A 17,639-nucleotide genomic window follows, 5' to 3' on the forward strand; every position below is an offset into this window, starting at 1 on the left:
GACTGAGAGATGCAGGGTTTATACTAACCAGTTCCTTTATTCAGTGAGTCAGTCAGCAGTACAGACAGACTGAGAGATGCAGGGTTTATACTAACCAGTTCCTTTATTCAGTGAGTCAGTCAGCAGTACAGACAGACTGAGAGATGCAGGGTTTATACTGACCAGTTCCTTTATTCAGTGAGTCAGTCAGCAGTACAGACAGACTGAGAGATGCAGGGTTTATACTGACCAGTTCCTTTATTCAGTGAGTCAGTCAGCAGTACAGACAGCTCTGGGTTCTGTAGGGTTCTAGTAGCCAAGAGACAGACACTCAAGTCAAATGTCAGGTGATCTGCCCTGTTAATGAGCCACCTTGGCCCTTTAATACAATGGATTTTTACTCAGGGAAATTTTCTTGCAAGCATTTCGTCACTCTTACAAAAGGTTGCAAAAGGTCTCCTGGCCTAGACCACTTACAATCTCCTTAGTTATGCTGTTTGTGGGCTCTCTTCATCTCCTTGCAGATTAGGTTGAAGTCTTCCTCAGACTCTACTTCCTTGGGCTTGTAGGTGACGACGACAGGAGAGCCTGGCATTACCATTTATCCCCAGGTAGCCCGTCCTCCCTGACTGGTTGCTCTTTAATGATCACCTGTTCCGGGACTGGGTCCGGAGCTGACACTTTGAAGCTCACTTCCTGTTCTTTTCCCATTTTCTCAACAGCGTATTTTCATTCATTTCTGAAGACCATTTGGAAACAACAGCACATATTGTACGTAGTCCCTCCCATATAAAGCTTCTACTAAAAGTATTAGGAAATGGTCTTCCCAGCAGTCGTTATTAGGCAGCTGTGTGTGTGTTTCCATCATACACATACACAACATACCTGTCGATATCTAGTCTTGATTCTAGGATTTGCGTTTGTATGTGGAGTCTGTTGCTGGTGTCTGAAAATATGAGAATCAAATAAACGGAAATGCATGTCTAACTAACCAGTGAAAATCTGAAAATTTCAGATTTCTCGATATTTCCTCTGTCACAGAGACTTGGCCCTGTCTGATAATTTCTGCCTTTTTTGAATCACTGATCACCCCGGATGTTCAAGCTAACTCTGTTTCTGTTAAGAAAAGGTACATTAATGAGAGTGCCAATGCTCAGTTTATGGAAGCCATAGCTATCTCTCCAACAATAAGTGCAAAGTCAGTTGATGTACTCCTGGATAATTTTAATGCCAAAACACTGAATGTCATGGATCGGATTGCACCGGGCGTCGAGTGTGTGTACGCTCTTTCACATGTTAAGTGAGATCAAAAGTGTCAAGTACTGCAAAAAGTTACTTGGCATTATTGTCTGTATAATTATCTATGTGGACGTTAAAATCCCCTGTACTAATAAACAAGTTATAATCAACTGATATAACAGGGTAGAGTAGTTCAACAAAATCATCAATCAAATTTGCAGAATATCATGGAGGTCTATAAATGGTTAAAATTTGAAATAACTTTACTGATTACATAGAGTATGGTAGTGTGTACATTATTTATATCTCACATTTCACCTCACATGTTAAATAAATGTACATTTTACATCAAGCATTAAATGCTTTATTTCACATCATATGTTTAATATGTTTTCATTTTATGTCATGTGTTTAATTTTATGTTTTACATCACTTTTTTTATTAAGTGTACATTTTACATCACATGTTTATTAAGTTTACATCACATTTTTTGTCATTTAGAAAAAAGTACATCCTACTCAATGAACCTGTACGCAAGGTGATGAAAGAAAAACAAAACATATAAAACATATCAGATGATGGTTCACTATTACAATGCTGGGGTTGGTAGTAAGATGTGAATTTTATATACTCTTTAGATAACATTTCCCACAACATTACATCATCATAACACTGTCATAGAAACCTCTGATCTCATTCTTCAATTGGACATTTGAGTTTTGACCAAAGTCTGTCCCAGAAGGCCTGGTGCTGTCCGAGGTCCTGGGTCCAGTCCAGATAGGTCCTGGTCTTCACCAGGCGGGCCAGACTGTGGTGGGCAGACAGCAAGCGAGGGGGGATCTCCTCCAGGAAGACCAGGAGGAGGATGTCCCTTTGCTCCACCTGCAGCCTGGCGGTGGCCAGCTTCATCTCCAGGGAGCACCAGTTACTGCGCAGGTAGTGACGGCTGACCAGACAGAGGGTGTGGCGGCTCCGGTAGAGGCTGTCCGTGATGTTCTCCACAATGTCCTTCCCCAGCTGGAAGTCTCGGCTGTGCAGACAGAGTCTCAGGAAAGGAGGACCCCTCTGCTCCAGGTTGGGCAGCAGCTCCTCCACCACCCAGCGCTCGTCCTTCCCGCTGTAGGAGACAAATGCATCATAGTCGTAGCGCCCCGTGCCGTTGGACCGCATGGCCTCAGACAACCAGCCGAGGGTGATGTGGTAGAGAGGGAGAAGATTAGAGCCGACCAGGTTATGGGGCAACACCACCAGCATGAAGAGCAGGACTCCCAAGGCAGTGGTAGCAAAAAGAATAAAGTCCACCTGAGTAGAGCAGTTGGCCTCTGCGTACTTGACAAAGTTAGGGGTGTCTATTCCATCTCCTGACAAGCATTTCAATTCATCCAGAGGAACATCATACATGATCACTTCAACCTGCCTGAATTGTTTTGACCAGTTAATGAGCCAATTATTGTCACAACTGCAAAACATCTGTAATGTTTCAAGTACTAAATGTCTAAGGCTTGAGAGGGGTTCAGTAAATCTATACAATACATTGTAAACATTCTTGATACTCAAATATAATGTTTTCAAATATTTAAAGTCTCTAGTTAAACTCCCTTCTAAAGTGTAAATCCTGCAGTTTAAAAGTTTCAGGACCTCTAGTTTAGTCAGGTTGTGAAAGATGATGTCGGCCCACTCCTGATTTACAAGATTCAGCTTATTGAGAATCAGTTCCACAAAGGAATTCTTCTGCATCTGTATTCAGATATGTTACAGACTTAAAGATAGGTTGGTCACAATCCTCAAACGATACCGTCTTGCCTTTCAGCTGGAGACTCAGGTTCTTTTTAGATGTGATGTCACTGCCAATAATCAAGTGCATTGGCCGCATACCTGACCTGCACAGGTCAGTCAGCTGACTCAGAATGTTGCCTAATATAAGTGTCAGATTCATCCTGATTACAGGTTCTGTTGGTGGATAGTTGAAATCCCCCAGAAACATTTGTTCTAGACATGTGAGATGTATGAAAGCCAAGGCCTCAATGTTGGGATTCAGCTGATTATCTCTAAGATCTAAAAACATTAAAATTTGCAAACCAAAAAAGGTATATATTTTTTGTTATGTGTAAGAACTCAAGTTTTGTCAAACCTAGGAAAGCGTAGTCCTCAATGTGTGAAACTAAAAATATAGAGAATGCAGGTTCTCAACACAGCTGAACTGCTTTTCATAAAACATTTCTAGAGGACCCCCATGTAAATATAGTTTTATTAACCAAGTGATTGGTTGTTTCTGAAAGGAGCAAATGTAATTTCTCCTTTCTCCTTTGGAAGTAAAATCCCACTCAAAATATGGAATAATTGATTGATTGCATATATTCCAGTCCAATGCACAGTTTTATACTTGACATTGAGAGGCTTCTGAAATCAGCATCATATACAGTTATTTGATGGAGAGCAAACAAATGACTTTACAAATACTTTTCAAATACATTTTACTACCAAGAGTTAACCTCATTAATTCTATTTGTGTAATAACAGACAAAGGAAGTTGTAGTAGGACATCCTCAATCCTCAAAACGTGTCAGGTTCTGGAAACAGGCCAGTGAACCTTCCTCGATATGTTTGATTTCTCCAATTAATAAATGTACTTTTGTTGGTTTGTTCAAATCAGGTGTCATACGTTCTCTGGTTGTTAAGATTGAGCAGTTTGATTGGTTCAAAGATTTTACCTTTGTTGCCTCTACATGCAGCTCTTTAAGGGATGTTATATCAATTTTTCTGCATAATACCTCAGAAAAATCCTCCACACAGGGTGATATGGTGTCATAGATGTTTTGATATAAAAAAGAGAATTGTAGTAAATCAGGAATGCCATTGAAAACATCTGGGGCCATTGCTGATAGACTATGACCATGTACAGTGGGGAGAACAAGGATTTGATACACTGCTGATTTTGCAGGTTTTCCCAATTACAAAGCATGTAGAAGTCTGTAATTTTTATCATAGGTTCTCTTCAACTGTGAGTGACTGAATCTAAAAATCCAGAAAATCACATTGTATGATTTTTTAAGTAATTCATTTGCATTTTATTGCATGATATAAGTATTTGATACATCAGAAAAGCATATCTTAATATTTTGTACAGAAACCTTTGTTTGCAATTACAGAGATCATACGTTTCCTGTAGTTCTTGACCAGGTTTGCACACACTGCAGCAGGGATTTTGGCCCACTCTTCCATACAGACCTTCTCCAGATCCTTCAGGTTTCAGGGCTGTCGCTGGGCAATAGACTTTCAGCTCCCTCCAAAGATTTTCTATTGGGTTCAGGTCTGGAGACTGGCTAGGCCACTCCAAGACCTTGAGATGCTTCTTACGGAGCCACTCCTTAGTTGCCTTGGCTGTGTGTTTCGAGTCGTTGTCATTCTGGAAGACCCAGCCATGACCCATCTTCAATGCTCTTAATGAGGGAAGGAGGTTGTTGGCCAAGAACTCGCGATACATGGCCCCATCCATCCTCCCCTCAATACGGTGCAGTCGTCCTGTCCCCTTTGCAGAAAAGCATCCCCAAAGAATGATGCTTCATGGTTGGGATGGTGTTCTTGGGGTTGTACTCATCCTCCTTCTTCCTCCAAACACGGCGAGTGGAGTTTAGACCAAAAAGCTCTATTTTTGTCTCATCAGACCACATGAACTTCTTCCATTCCTCCTTTGGATCATACAGATGGTCATTGGCAAACTTCAGACGGGCCTGGACATGCGCTGGGTTGAGCAGGGGGACCTTGCGTGCGCTGCAGGATTTTAATCCATGACAGCGTAGTGTGTTACTAATTTTTTTCTTTGAGACTGTGGTCCCAGCTCTCTTCAGGTCATTGACCAGATCCTGCCGTGTAGTTCTGGGCTGATCCCTCACCTTCCTCATGATCATTGATGCCCCACAAGGTGAGATCTTGCATGGAGCCCCAGACCGAGGGAGATTGACCGTCATCTTGAACTTCTTCCATTTTCTAATAATTGCGCCAACAGTTGTTGCCTTCTCACTAAGCTGCTTGCCCAGCCTTGTGCAGGTCTACAATTGTATCCCTGATGTCCTTACACAGCTCTCTGTCTTGGCCATTGTGGAGAGTTTGGTGTCTGTTTGATTGAGTGTGTGGACAGGTGTCTTTTATACAGGTAACTAGTTCAAACAGGTGTAGTTAACACAGGTAATGAGTGGAGAACAGGAGGGCTTCTTAAAGAAAAACTAACAGGTCTGTGAGAGCCGGAATTCTTACTGGTTGGTAGGTGATCAAATACTTATGTCATGCAATAAAATGCTAATTAATGATTAAAAAAATCATACAATGTGATTTTCTGGATTTTTGTTTTAGATTCTGTCTCACAGTTGAAGTGTACCTATGTTTTGTAAGTAGGAAAACCTGCTAAATCGTTCTCCCCACTGTAACACACACTTTAACAACTCTCTGGGGTAGTTACTTTCAAGAGTCAGCATGTGAGAAACTGAACCTTACAAAAGGGTAAGTGTGACGAAATGCTTGTAAAAATGTATTGTATTACAGTTTTTTTCAGTTGCTAACAAGCGTTTGTCCAAACAGTAGTCACATTTTCAAAACTCTAAACACAATTAGCACAGCATCGGTCTTTTGTGGTCATACCATTCACACATTTAATGTCGTTTTCACACAATATGCAGTCAGTGAACACATTTCCACAATGCTTACATTTTCTTAACAGACAAGCTATACCTCCCAACAAAATTATTTATTGTTTTTGTAGTATTTACAAATGTTAACACACAACATCCCACAATAGCAAAAACAATATTCCAAACCTTAAATACAGTATAAAAACCTCTGCTTCTGAAATGATATCAGTTCAAAACCAAAATATATCAAAACTATATCTCAGCTGATAATAAACAAACAATTGAATAATTGACACAGCTGATTTATGTTTGGTGAATTGGGCCAACCACAGCTGATTCCAGTCTGGCTTAGACTCAGTGGCAGGGGCTTATTTTTTCTATTACTATAAAAGGAGGACTTTAAGGAGTGATGTTTTTGGAAACAGTAACAGAAAAAGACAAACATTGTAATGTCTGGACGAGGAAGAGGAAGAGCAAGGGGCCCAGGGAGAAGACCAGGTCCAGTGAGAGATGCAGAAGGAGGTGCAGTGAGAGGTGGAGGTGCAGTAAGAGGTGCAGTGAGAGGAGCAGTAAGAGGTGCAGTGAGAGGAGCAGTAAGAGGTGCAGTGAGAGGAGCAGTAAGAGGTGCATTGAGAGGTGGAGGTGCAGTGAGAGGAGCAGTAAGAGGTGCAGTGAGAGGTGGAGGTGCAGTGAGAGGAGCAGTAAGAGGTGCAGTGAGAGGAGCAGTGAGAGGAGCAGTGAGAGGTGCAGGTGCAGGCCCAAGGAGAGGGCAAGGTAAAGGTGTAAGAATGCGTGGTGGTGGCATTCCAAGGGCTGCAAGAACAGTAGTCAGTGATGAAATTCGTGCCACTATCATTGACCATGTAATCAACCATGGTCTCTCACTAAGAGAGGCTGGTGAAAGAGTCAAACCCAATTTGAGTCGGTCAATGGTTGCCTCCATTATTCGCATCTTTCAACAAACCAACAGGTAAGTATTGCATTTTACATGGTTTGTTTCTATTCTCATTTGACATGTCAATAAGGTCATACAGTAATGCATATGTTGATATTTTTATTTTTCTCTACAGAATGCAACGTCTTCCACCCTCTGGGGGAAGAGGAAAGCTCCTCAATAATGATCAAGAGCTTGCCATTGTAGAAATGGTTGTTGCAAATAATGCAATTAAACTGCATGAAATCAAAACTAGAATTGTGGAGGACCATGAGATATTTGCCAATATAGAAAGCATCAGCCTCACAACCATTACGCGGACATTGTCCAAACACCGAGTGCGGATGAAGCAGCTCTACACTGTTCCCTTTGAAAGGAACAGTGAGAGAGTCAAGGAGCTACGACGACAATATGTCCAGGTATAGTGTATATTCAATTCAATGTCCAGTTATATAACCTTTGCACTTTTCAAGTAGGTTACCTACACAGTAATAGGTTACAGTACAGTATGGTAGACACAGTAATGACATGACTTAAACTTTGTTTCAGAGAGTTATGGAATTGGAAGCCAACCAGGCCCCTCATGAATTCATTTACATCGATGAGGCAGGATTCAATCTGTCCAAAAGGCGTCGACGTGGACGAAATATAATTGGAAAAAGGGCCACAGTTGATGTGCCAGGACAGAGAGGGGCAAACATTACTATGTGTGCAGCAATGGCAAATACAGGATTACTCCTTCACAGATGCCAGGTTGGACCTTATAATACTGAGCGCCTCCTTGCGTTTCTTAATGATCTCCACCAGCGCCTGGTACCAGAGCAGGGTCAGGAGGGTGAAAACATGAGGACCTTTGTAATTACCTGGGACAATGTTGCTTTCCATCATTCACAAGCAATAACAGCATGGTTTGAAGTCCACCCAGTACTGGTGAGTCTCTTCCTTCCACCCTATTCACCTTTCCTCAACCCCATAGAGGAGTTATTTTCTGCATGGAGGTGGAAGGTTTATGACCATCAGCCACATGACCAGATGTCCCTACTTGAAGCCATGGATGCTGGATGCAGGGATATCACAGTTCAAGATTGCCAAGGGTGGATCCGACATACCAAGCGGTTTTATCCCAGGTGCATCGCCTTAGATGATATCAGATGTGATGTTGACGAAAACATGTGGCCTAACCCTGAAGATCGCAGGGATTAGATACATCAATTCTGTGCCATTTTTAGTTCCCCCCCTTTTTATTTGGGCTTTTTGCTGTTTTTTTTTGGTCAGAATGCTCTTGTGTTTCATGGATATTTTGTAAATAAACCTTGAAAATAAAATAAACCTTGTCTGTTCTACTGTACCTTCTTTGGTAAACAGTTACTGTAAGAAATAACTGATTTGCTTTTTACTGGAATGCGTTTGAATGTGAACATTACTGTACATGTGCACATACAGTTCCAAACCAATAAATTTAGTGTAAACGGTGGATTGCATGTTACCTGAAACATAAAAATCTATGCAGTTTTTATAATTTTAACAATAGCCAGAATTTTGAAACCTGGTGTACTTCGTTTGACTGCATGTACCTTGTGAAGTGAAAACAAATGTTACTCTTTGACAGAATTATTTCATTTTGAGTCAGATTTCCAGTGTTTTGGTAAAGTTAGTGTGTGTAGAGAAAAACATGTTCTGTTTTGAAATTAAGAGTTAGTATATATTTAACAAAATGTGTTTTTGAGAAGAAAATGAACAATTTGGCCAATTGTGTTTTGTAGGTGTGAGTCTGTGTTAAGAGTTTAGAAAAATTATCTAAAGTATGGGCAAGCGCTTGTTAGCGATTGAAAAAAACTGTAAAGGGCCAAGGTGGCTCAGTAACAGGGCAGATCACCTGAAGCTTTACTGTGTGTTTGTCTCTTGGCTGCTGGACGCAGAGCTGTCTGTACTGCTGACTGACTCCCTGAATAAAGGAACTGGTCAGTATAAACCCTGCCTCTCTCAGTCTGTCTGTACTGCTGACTGACTCACTGAATAAAGGAACTGGTCAGTATAAACCCTGCCTCTCTCAGTCTGTCTGTACTGCTGACTGACTCACTGAATAAAGGAACTGGTTAGTATAAACCCTGCCTTTCTCAGTCTGTCTGTACTGCTGACTGACTCCCTGAATAAAGGAACTGGTCAGTATAAACCCTGCCTCTCTCAGTCTGTCTGTACTGATGACTGACTCACTGAATTAAGGAACTGGTTAGTATAAACCCTGCCTCTCTCAGTCTGTCTGTACTGATGACTGACTCACTGAATAAAGGAACTGGTTAGTATAAACCCTGCCTCTCTTAGTCTGTCTGTACTGCAGACTGACTCACTGAATTAAGGAACTGGTCAGTATAAACCCTGCCTCTCTCAGTCTGTCTGTACTGCTGACTGACTCACTGAATTAAGGAACTGGTCAGTATAAACCCTGCCTCTCTCAGTCTGTCTGTACTGCAGACTGACTCACTGAATTAAGGAACTGGTCAGTATAAACCCTGCCTCTCTCAGTCTGTCTGTACTGCTGACTGACTCACTGAATTAAGGAACTGGTCAGTATAAACCCTGCCTCTCTCAGTCTGTCTGTACTGCTGACTGACTCCCTGAATAAAGGAACTGGTTAGTATAAACCCTGCCTCTCTCAGTCTGTCTGTACTGATAACTGACTCCCTGAATAAAGGAACTGGTTAGTATAAACCCTGCCTCTCTGAGTCCATCTGTACTGCTGACTGACTCCCTGGGCTCGCTTGGCACCGTCCACCTGGTTGAAACTGAGAACTGACAAGTCAACAGGAGATAAGTTAATCAGGTGATCCTAGAGGGTAATGCCACAAGAACATGGAAAATAAAGTTGATATTCTGCACTTTTTCCCCATAATCATTGTATAATGTCAAATCCAAAGCGCTGGAGTGCAGAAGCAAAATAACACGACTTGTGTCACTGCCCAAATATTCATGGACCAGACTGTATCCTCATGTTAAGGCAATCTACACATTAATCCCAAAAGACCTAATCAGACCTAAGATCACAAAAACAAAGCCACCATTTTTTTCCAGTCTTTAAAGAAATATCTGCCACAGTAAAACCTGTTGATACGCCACTTTAGAAAAAAACAACGTTAACCTTTATTGACATTTATGGCAATTCAAGAAAAACAATATGTTAGAAGCCTACCATAATTGATTCAACCAAATATTAAAGTACATCATACTTTGTGGAGTTCTTCACTGATACATAAGGATATTGATCTCTGTTCATAGTTACACATGCTCTATAAGCTTACAAAACTATTATTACATCGATACATTCATTCATTAAAACACTGAAGAAACACAACATTTCTGTGTGTCAAGAATTGCCTACATGGTATTATGAGTCCTTTTGGAGCTTTTAAACACCAATAATAAAATAAAATAATGAAGCATTCTGAAAATATCCTGGAGGGTCCAGGTAGATTGAATACAAAGTTTCCATTTTGAACTTCAAGATGGGTAATAAATTAGTTGACACTAAAGAACTATAAACTGGGGGGGTTCGAATCCTGATTGCCTGAGACTGTAAATCTTGAGTATAACATCAAATTACTTTAACTTGCTATTATTGTGTCGGCAACCTGTTTCTAATCGCAACAAGGCGTCTCGCCAATATACCACGATTAAGCTCTTGTTTTATTGCGCTAATGAACTGCTCTTAGCTGTGGTATATTGGCCATATAACACACCCCCTCATGCCTAACTGCTTACAAATGTTTTAAACATTATTGTAGGTCTGATTGGAGTGACCAATCAGAAACCTTTTCATGGTGAACGGTGTTATCTTGTGTGTCTTTTGTGGGGCTAAAGAGGATGACACCCTGACCTCTTAACAAGACTCACAATCCCTCAGCGTAGTCACTGTCACACAGCAACCCAGGCCTCCATCAGGTCCCTGCTTGTTTTTCAATGACATAACATAGTTTCCTACTGCTGAACAGTATGTGCTTTTACATGAGGTAAATATTAATGGACACTTGTCCCACGTTGACAGTTGGCTAGCCTGGTATTGCACACCTCCAGCCTGTAGAGGGCAGTGTTTGTTGATGGCATGGTTGACAGGGAGGTCTGTAGCTATTGATCCCGAGACGCTGCATACTGTTAACTGTCCAAGAGTCCTGTGGCCTGCTCATGCTCACATCTGGGTGATATGGCTTTTTTGTCCAGTGTTGCCGTTCTCGTCACATTCAAAGCCACCATTTTCCAGAGCATTCTGCTGCTTGTCCTTGGAAGGAGGTGTCTCTGCGTCCCCCTCTGCTTCCTGGCGGTCTGACTTTGATGAACTCCGTCTACACATCCTCTTATACATCTGATAACCTGTAGGAGAAAAAATAAAAAGCATCCATGAAAAGACGAGACTTACAGTGGACAAGACTTACAGTGGACAAGACTTACAGTGGACAAGACTTACAGTGGACAAGACTTACAGAGGACAAGACTCATTCTTTTACATCACAACAACCTGGCATTTTAACAGGGGTGTGTAGACTTTTTATATCCACTTTAGTAGCCTGAAAACTAAGTCAGCGATCAGGCTGGCAACAGTCATCTGCTAGAATTTCCAACACCTTTTGGTAACATAGATTGCATAACGGTAGTAGTGTAGTACACGCTAGTTCCTTAAAGGGTTATTCCGCCCAAAACCACATTATGACGACCCAGATAACTACTACCTGAAGTCGGCAGGCTCAGTTCTAGTTTCACCTGTGCGGGTCATGTCATTAGTCCATTCTAGTTTCACCTGTGCGGGTCATGTCATTAGTCCATTCTAGTTTCACCTGTGCGGGTCATGTCATTAGTCCATTCTAGTTTCACCTGTGCGGGTCATGTCATTAGTCCGTTCTAGTTTCACCTGACCGAGTCACATCATTAGTCCGTTCTAGTTTCACCTGTGCAGGTCAAGCCTTTAGTCAGATCTAGGTTACCGGCACCTGCCACTTTGCTAGTATTATTTTCAGCTGTGCTGACCCAGTTGGTGTCGGACAGCCGCTGGGACATTTTTGTAGTTTTAGTTCATTTAGTTGTGTTGTTTTGCTCCCATGTTGACACATTGTTAAGCTTCAGTTCACACAAAAAACAACTAAAAGTTTAATTGAAATGTATTTTTTATTTTACTGACAGGAAACATGATTTGTTTTTCTGGGGGTGGATAACAATCTACAAGCCTCATTGGTTTTATAAACCTGTGACTCACCTCCTACAAACATTACGGCCACCACCAGTTGGAAGATGCTATAGATGAGTGGGAAGGCGAACATGACCTCCAGCTCTTCGGGTGTGAATGACAGTTGGACAATCGTGCTGCACAGCTGTGAGTTCTGGAAGCCGGTTTCCAGGGCGATGGTACGACACCTAATCCAAAAAGGGGAATCCAAACATCTCTCTGTGACGTTGGGCCAGTTATTAGACGGTCGATTGGTAAAGAAAAAAAAAAAAAACTATGTATTTTTTTTTTTTTATCCTCTCTCAATTTTTGTCACTGTTATGGCCCTGCCTCATTGCAACTACTCCCAACAAGATAAGGGAGAGTTGATGACCGTCATACGTCTTTCAAAGCTTCTTGATACACTGCCCACTTTGCCAGGCGGCACAAACGCCTTGCATTCCCCTCAACATACCACTGGTGGTGCCTAGAGAGCCACAAAATGAAGCAGCCGTATTCGACATCCCCCCACATTGCTCCCAGCTCTACAGGAAATTCTGACTCTCAGGGGTATGTCATGACCTGGTTTTTCTACTCCTGGTTTCAAAGGAGTTGCAAATTTGGGGGCTCGCCAAGATTTGACATTTCAGTGAAGAATGTGTTGGTCTGTCAAATAAACCAAAGCTAATATGTCCTTGGTTGTTTTCCCAGAATTATTTTGGAGTAAATATAAGCTAGTTGACATCAGTCAGACCGGGTGTTCATGTATATTGTATCACACGGTACCTGTGCCAGGGTTGTCCCACAAAGCGGGCCATGAAGAAGCCCAGGACGAACCCCACAACCGGGTAGATGGCTCCAATGATCCAGAGAGAGGGAGAGATGGTCCAGGAGGACTGGTACAGCACGGCACCAACCACTGCAATGATGATGATGAGGAGCAAGCCCACGATGGAACCCACCTGTGCATACAGACACAAACATACACAAACACAGAGGTACATTAATGCAATCTTTTTGCAACACAATCTGCCAATTCCTCTATGACATGTTCATACAATGTTAACTCCCCTAACAAATGAGAATAATGAGGTACTCAAACAAATATGTTAATCGGCTTCCACTTCTAATTCACATTGTGAGTGGAGGAATTCAGCAGTTTCTATATGTTCCTTCTGTGGGTATTGATTTGCACAAGCACATGCTCAGCCATGAGTACCCAGTTGCTTTTCAAAGAACCAAGGGCCTAAACAGTTGAAAGACACACAACAGGAGGGACTTGAACATGTTTCAAACGCCTTGCACTATGCTTTGCAGTATGGTCAAGATTAATAAAAAGTGAAAAGTGGCCCTCCCCAGACCCTGCCGAGATTAGGCTGTCCCTCCAAACTGGATGACTAGGCAAGTAGGAGATTGATCTGAGAGGCTGTCAGGAGGCCAGTGGCAACTTTGACGGAGTTACAGGCTTTTCGAAGAAAGGCCAGTCAAAGCGTACATGTGAAACCAACACCACAAAGACTCAACAAATCTGGCCTGTATTGTAGAGTGACAAGAAGGAAGCAATTCTGGAAATATTTCAGCTTGAATACCATTTTTGCAAGTATACAAAAAAAATTACAGCATCACTTTATGAGGATTCATCATGAGGGACTGAAGCATATTTCAGGATAGAAGCGTAAATAAATGGAGTAAACATGCTAAACATGTTCAACAGGATTAAGACTGCCTAGCCACTGTAAATAATTTGCAAGATAATGTTTACACATATCGGGGGTTGACATCCCTACAAGCTGCATAGTCACATTTCTACCTCAGCATAGCATGAAATAGACACTGCTTTGGTGGAGTTCCATTGACCTCTTTAGCTAATTTATCCAATTGATGTTTACGGGTTATTAGTCAGATCCATGCTGATCCAGTTGGTACATGGCCGTCCTGCCATCAGACATAAGGCCTAGAGCAGTTGCACCGAATGGGGGTTGAATCTCACCTTGAGGATCTTCTTGGCTACATTGGGAAACTTGGTTTTGATGAAGATTCCCAGGGCGACAGGAATGAGGAGAGACACCAGCGTGATACCTGGGGACAAAAACATCCAGTAGGTCTGTTAGCATCCAGGGCGACTGGGACCAGAAAAGCAGCACTGACATTTCAACAGACATTTTGTTTTACAGAGACTTCCACATCTTCCCCTTTTACCAAGTCATTATAATTTTGCGCATGAAAATCAAGTGGCCTAGCCCATCTGGGATTTCTCCTTAATGCCAGGAGGCCTGGGAATGCTGAAGAGACAGAGGTATCATCTAAGAGACAGAGCTATCATCTAAGAGACAGAGGTGTCATCTCATGCACATCTTAGAAGTACAAATTTAAATGCTTTTGTATTTCTAATTGTGTTCCAATACATTTAAATATAACCATAGAGATCTGATCCATGTTTTAGTATCTGGGCAGCCTGATGGAATTGAAAAGGTGCTGTTACATTAAACCTCCTACTAAGACAAAATCTGAGGAAACATCTGGACAATTTCTCTTCAATGTATTCAGTCACTACTGATGCCTTTCCTCAGTTCCATAAAGGGCCTGCTTGCCCTCCAGGAACAGGGTCACCTTCCTCTCATCTAACATGAGGTCAATCACCACATATTATGACAAGCTGTTTCAGCCCTGATAGCTACCTATGCTTTGGTAGGGGATCTGGATGGTGTCAGCAGAGGTCCAGACAGATGTGTATATGAGCAGACACAGAGGCATCATCCCCAGGGCCAGGATGGAGGAGCAGGTTGTCATGCTGATACTGGATGATGAACCGCCACATTAGTACATCAGGCTGGGTACATACTTCACATGAAAGGGCTTTACCCAAGGCAAAACTCAAAAGTTATCCACACAACCAGCAAGAACTGAAACCAACTTACATGAATACATATTATGTAAAAAACGGTCCCTTTCTGATATATATAAATATCAAAGCAAGCCCAATGTATCTTAAAATCACTATAGTCCTGCTCATGTAGAAGGGAAATGGGCCATCTCTGGTCTCTATCACAGAAACACTGAGCCCAAAAAGGTCTTGCCTAGATTCAAAATATATGTTCTCCTGTGAGGAGGAGTGCAGCCACCTCCAGTCAGTCTCACCTGAGGTCCATGTCTCCGTCCAGCCAGTAGGCAATGATGTTTGAACTGGAGCCCCCAGGGCAACAGCCCATGATGATGATGACCACTGCCTGGACGGGCAGCACGTTGAACGCCAGCGACAGGGCAAAGGCGGTGAAAGGCATGATGCCAAACTGGCACAGGAAGCCGATGGCGATTCCCCAGGGCTTTCTGATGTGCCCCCACAGCTTTCTGACCTCCACATTGCAGCCCATGGCGAACATGACCAAGGCCAGCATGACGGTCAGGAAGATGCTGAGAATCAGGCTCAGGACCTCGTTGTAGTTGCTTGCTGGAACCAGGCACGACGTCCCAGAGCATCTTGTGGCGTTGGGGTGGCAGGTGGATGACACCATGGAATTCACCGTTGTGTTCATAGTGAAGAAATCTAGCAGAGGATATTATAAAAAAACTGATCTCAGCAGGACTCCGGAGAAGGCTATCGAGTGGACAAAGGTAGGTGAAGTCGTTCCTGTAGTTCCCCTGTCTCTTCGTACTTCTTTATCCATGCGGGTGAAGCCTGCATTGAGACCGTTCAGCGCTCATCCCATCCTTTAATACACAACGACTCCTAATTAAAACCAGGACAGAGAATCTGAGAAAATCAAAAATTTACTTGTGCCTTACATTCTTTTTATGAGGTCATTGTCCACAAGCAAATGTAGAGTAAAGAACAGTGAAGTTGTGTCAACTTTTAGGTACAATAAGTGTGATTGCACAATCACATTTTTTTTTTTATCACTGTTCAGCTCTTAAAATGTTTATTGTATCTTTCAGTCACAGCCATGCTACACGGTCACCGTGATCGCGCCACCAAAGGAGGGGTGCCTACCTGTCCTGATGAGCGTGCACAAGGTCCTGTCCTTTGTGCGTCATAGTCACTTCTGCCCACTGACAACAGAAGCTATAAAAGTGGAGGACTGTAAAAGAATATACGAATAAAACGGTCTTGGAATCATTGTAAAAAAAAAATATATATATACAAAAAACATTGTCATTAGGAAGGAAGTCACTGTGCCTGTCGCTGCCAGATACTGTGTTATTTTATGTTATAAGACTCATACCAGGGAAGGAATGGACCATTTGGTCTCCAACCTTTTTCAAGCGTTCTACATGTACTTAAAGAAATATATTGGTTTCATTGAAGTTTTAGAGGGTTTGATTGTTTCTCACTATTTCCTCAATTTCCTTTACCCTAATGGTAGGGATAGGTGAATTAGAAGACCCCCCCCCCCCCCCCCCCACACACACACTTTTTTCCACACCACACGTTTTCTGACCAAATAGCATATGTTTAGAAACGTGTAAATAACGATACCTACATTAGTTTACTGTTACCGACGGGCAACCAAAGTCAAAACAGCTTTGCCCATAACAATGCCAACAGGTTTACTTGCGCAAGTCTGTGATTGTACGGTGAAACACAATTCCACTACTACTTCAGATAGTATTTATTTTCTGTAAATACTAAATACAATTCAGTGCTTCTGTTAAATACAATTCAGTGCTTCTGTTAATTGAGTTATTTATAGAGAAACAACACTGGATATTCTCAGTACATGTCAATGATTCATTTTATTTCAACAAGGAACACAGACTGAGACCAAGGTGTCATACAGCTGGGCCTCGCGTATACATTGACACATAGAGTTTAGGTACAATGATTAAAAACAAACTCAGGCCTCAAGTTGTAGTGGCTATTGGGCCTGGCAAGGATTATGGGGTCTCTTAGATGTAACCCAGGGACGGGGTCTTTGCTGAAATCAATATTGATATTACAGCCAATAACAGGACCGGATTTTCTAAAGAAAATGCAGTGCGCTTGTCTTCACACAGTGGAAAACAGCACATGGTGCATACATGTATCTCACACAGATACAAGTAACATCTCTGAAACAAATACAAGTCATGTAATACTATGGAAGTGTACATACAAGTCATGTAATACTATGGAGGTGTAAATACAGGTCATGTAATACTATGGAGGTGTACATACAGGTCATGTAATACAATGAAGGTGTACATACAGGTCATGTAATACTATGAAGGTGTACATACAGGTCATGTAATACTATGGAGGTGTATATACAAGTCATGTAATACTATGGAGGTGTAAATACAGGTCATGTAATACTATGGAGGTGTAAATACAGGTCATGTAATACTATGAAGGTGTACATACAGGTCATGTAATACTATGGAGGTGTACATACAGGTCATGTAATACTATGAAGGTGTACATACAGGTCATGTAATACTATGAAGGTGTACATACAGGTCATGTAATACTATGGAGGTGTACATACAAGTCATGTAATACTATGGAGGTGTAAATACAGGTCATGTAATACTATGGAGGTGTACATGCAGGTCATGTAATACAATGAAGGTGTACATACAGGTCATGTAATACTATGGATGTGTACATACAAGTCATGTACAGTCAGAATATGTTTGATGTACCACTCTGGAGGATTACCTGCATAAGATATTATAAAATATAAAAATTATACACTAA

At 41.8% G+C, this 17,639-nt stretch overlaps 2 protein-coding genes and 1 pseudogene across 2 annotated transcripts; 1 reads left to right on the forward strand and 2 right to left on the reverse strand.

Annotated features, from left to right (window-relative positions):
* Window positions 1-1,909: 1,909 nt before the first annotated feature.
* LOC117593487 lies at window positions 1,910-4,094 on the reverse strand (annotated as a pseudogene).
* Window positions 4,095-6,725: 2,631 nt separating this feature from the next.
* Window positions 6,726-7,980, forward strand: LOC114829938. Its single transcript, XM_034289104.1, has 3 exons — window positions 6,726-6,813; window positions 6,914-7,196; window positions 7,327-7,980. Exons 1-3 carry the CDS (start codon window positions 6,773-6,775, stop codon window positions 7,978-7,980), a joined length of 978 nt encoding a protein of 325 aa, XP_034144995.1. The 5' UTR covers window positions 6,726-6,772.
* A 1,911-nt stretch (window positions 7,981-9,891) lies between these two features.
* LOC105028615 (ileal sodium/bile acid cotransporter) lies at window positions 9,892-15,865 on the reverse strand. Its single transcript, XM_020041459.3, has 6 exons — window positions 15,104-15,865; window positions 14,644-14,762; window positions 13,956-14,044; window positions 12,752-12,927; window positions 12,017-12,174; window positions 9,892-11,139 (listed from the first exon to the last, which is right to left on the reverse strand). The coding sequence occupies exons 1-6, from the start codon at window positions 15,496-15,498 to the stop codon at window positions 10,958-10,960; spliced, it is 1,119 nt and encodes a 372-aa protein (XP_019897018.1). The 5' UTR covers window positions 15,499-15,865; the 3' UTR covers window positions 9,892-10,957.
* Window positions 15,866-17,639: the final 1,774 nt, after the last annotated feature.

Source organism: Esox lucius, chromosome 20, assembly GCF_011004845.1.
Source record: "Esox lucius isolate fEsoLuc1 chromosome 20, fEsoLuc1.pri, whole genome shotgun sequence".
NCBI lineage: Eukaryota > Metazoa > Chordata > Actinopteri > Esociformes > Esocidae > Esox > Esox lucius.

What these genes read in the sequence shown, in the direction of transcription:
- LOC114829938 (XM_034289104.1), top strand. Translation starts at nt 6,773, where the DNA reads ATGGTTGCCTCCATTATTCGCATCTTTCAACAAACCAACAG. An exon ending in ATCTTTCAACAAACCAACAG is followed by an intron (nt 6,814 to 6,913) that starts GTAAGTATTGCA and finishes TTTTCTCTACAG; the next exon opens with AATGCAACGTCTTCCACCCT. An exon ending in TACGACGACAATATGTCCAG is followed by an intron (nt 7,197 to 7,326) that starts GTATAGTGTATA and finishes ACTTTGTTTCAG; the next exon opens with AGAGTTATGGAATTGGAAGC.
- LOC105028615 (XM_020041459.3), bottom strand. Translation starts at nt 15,498, where the DNA reads ATGAACACAACGGTGAATTCCATGGTGTCATCCACCTGCCACCCCAAC. An exon ending in GATCCCCTACCAAAGCATAG is followed by an intron (nt 14,045 to 14,643) that starts GTAGCTATCAGG and finishes TTTTGTCCCCAG; the next exon opens with GTATCACGCTGGTGTCTCTC. An exon ending in GGCCGTAATGTTTGTAGGAG is followed by an intron (nt 11,140 to 12,016) that starts GTGAGTCACAGG and finishes TTTCTCCTACAG; the next exon opens with GTTATCAGATGTATAAGAGG.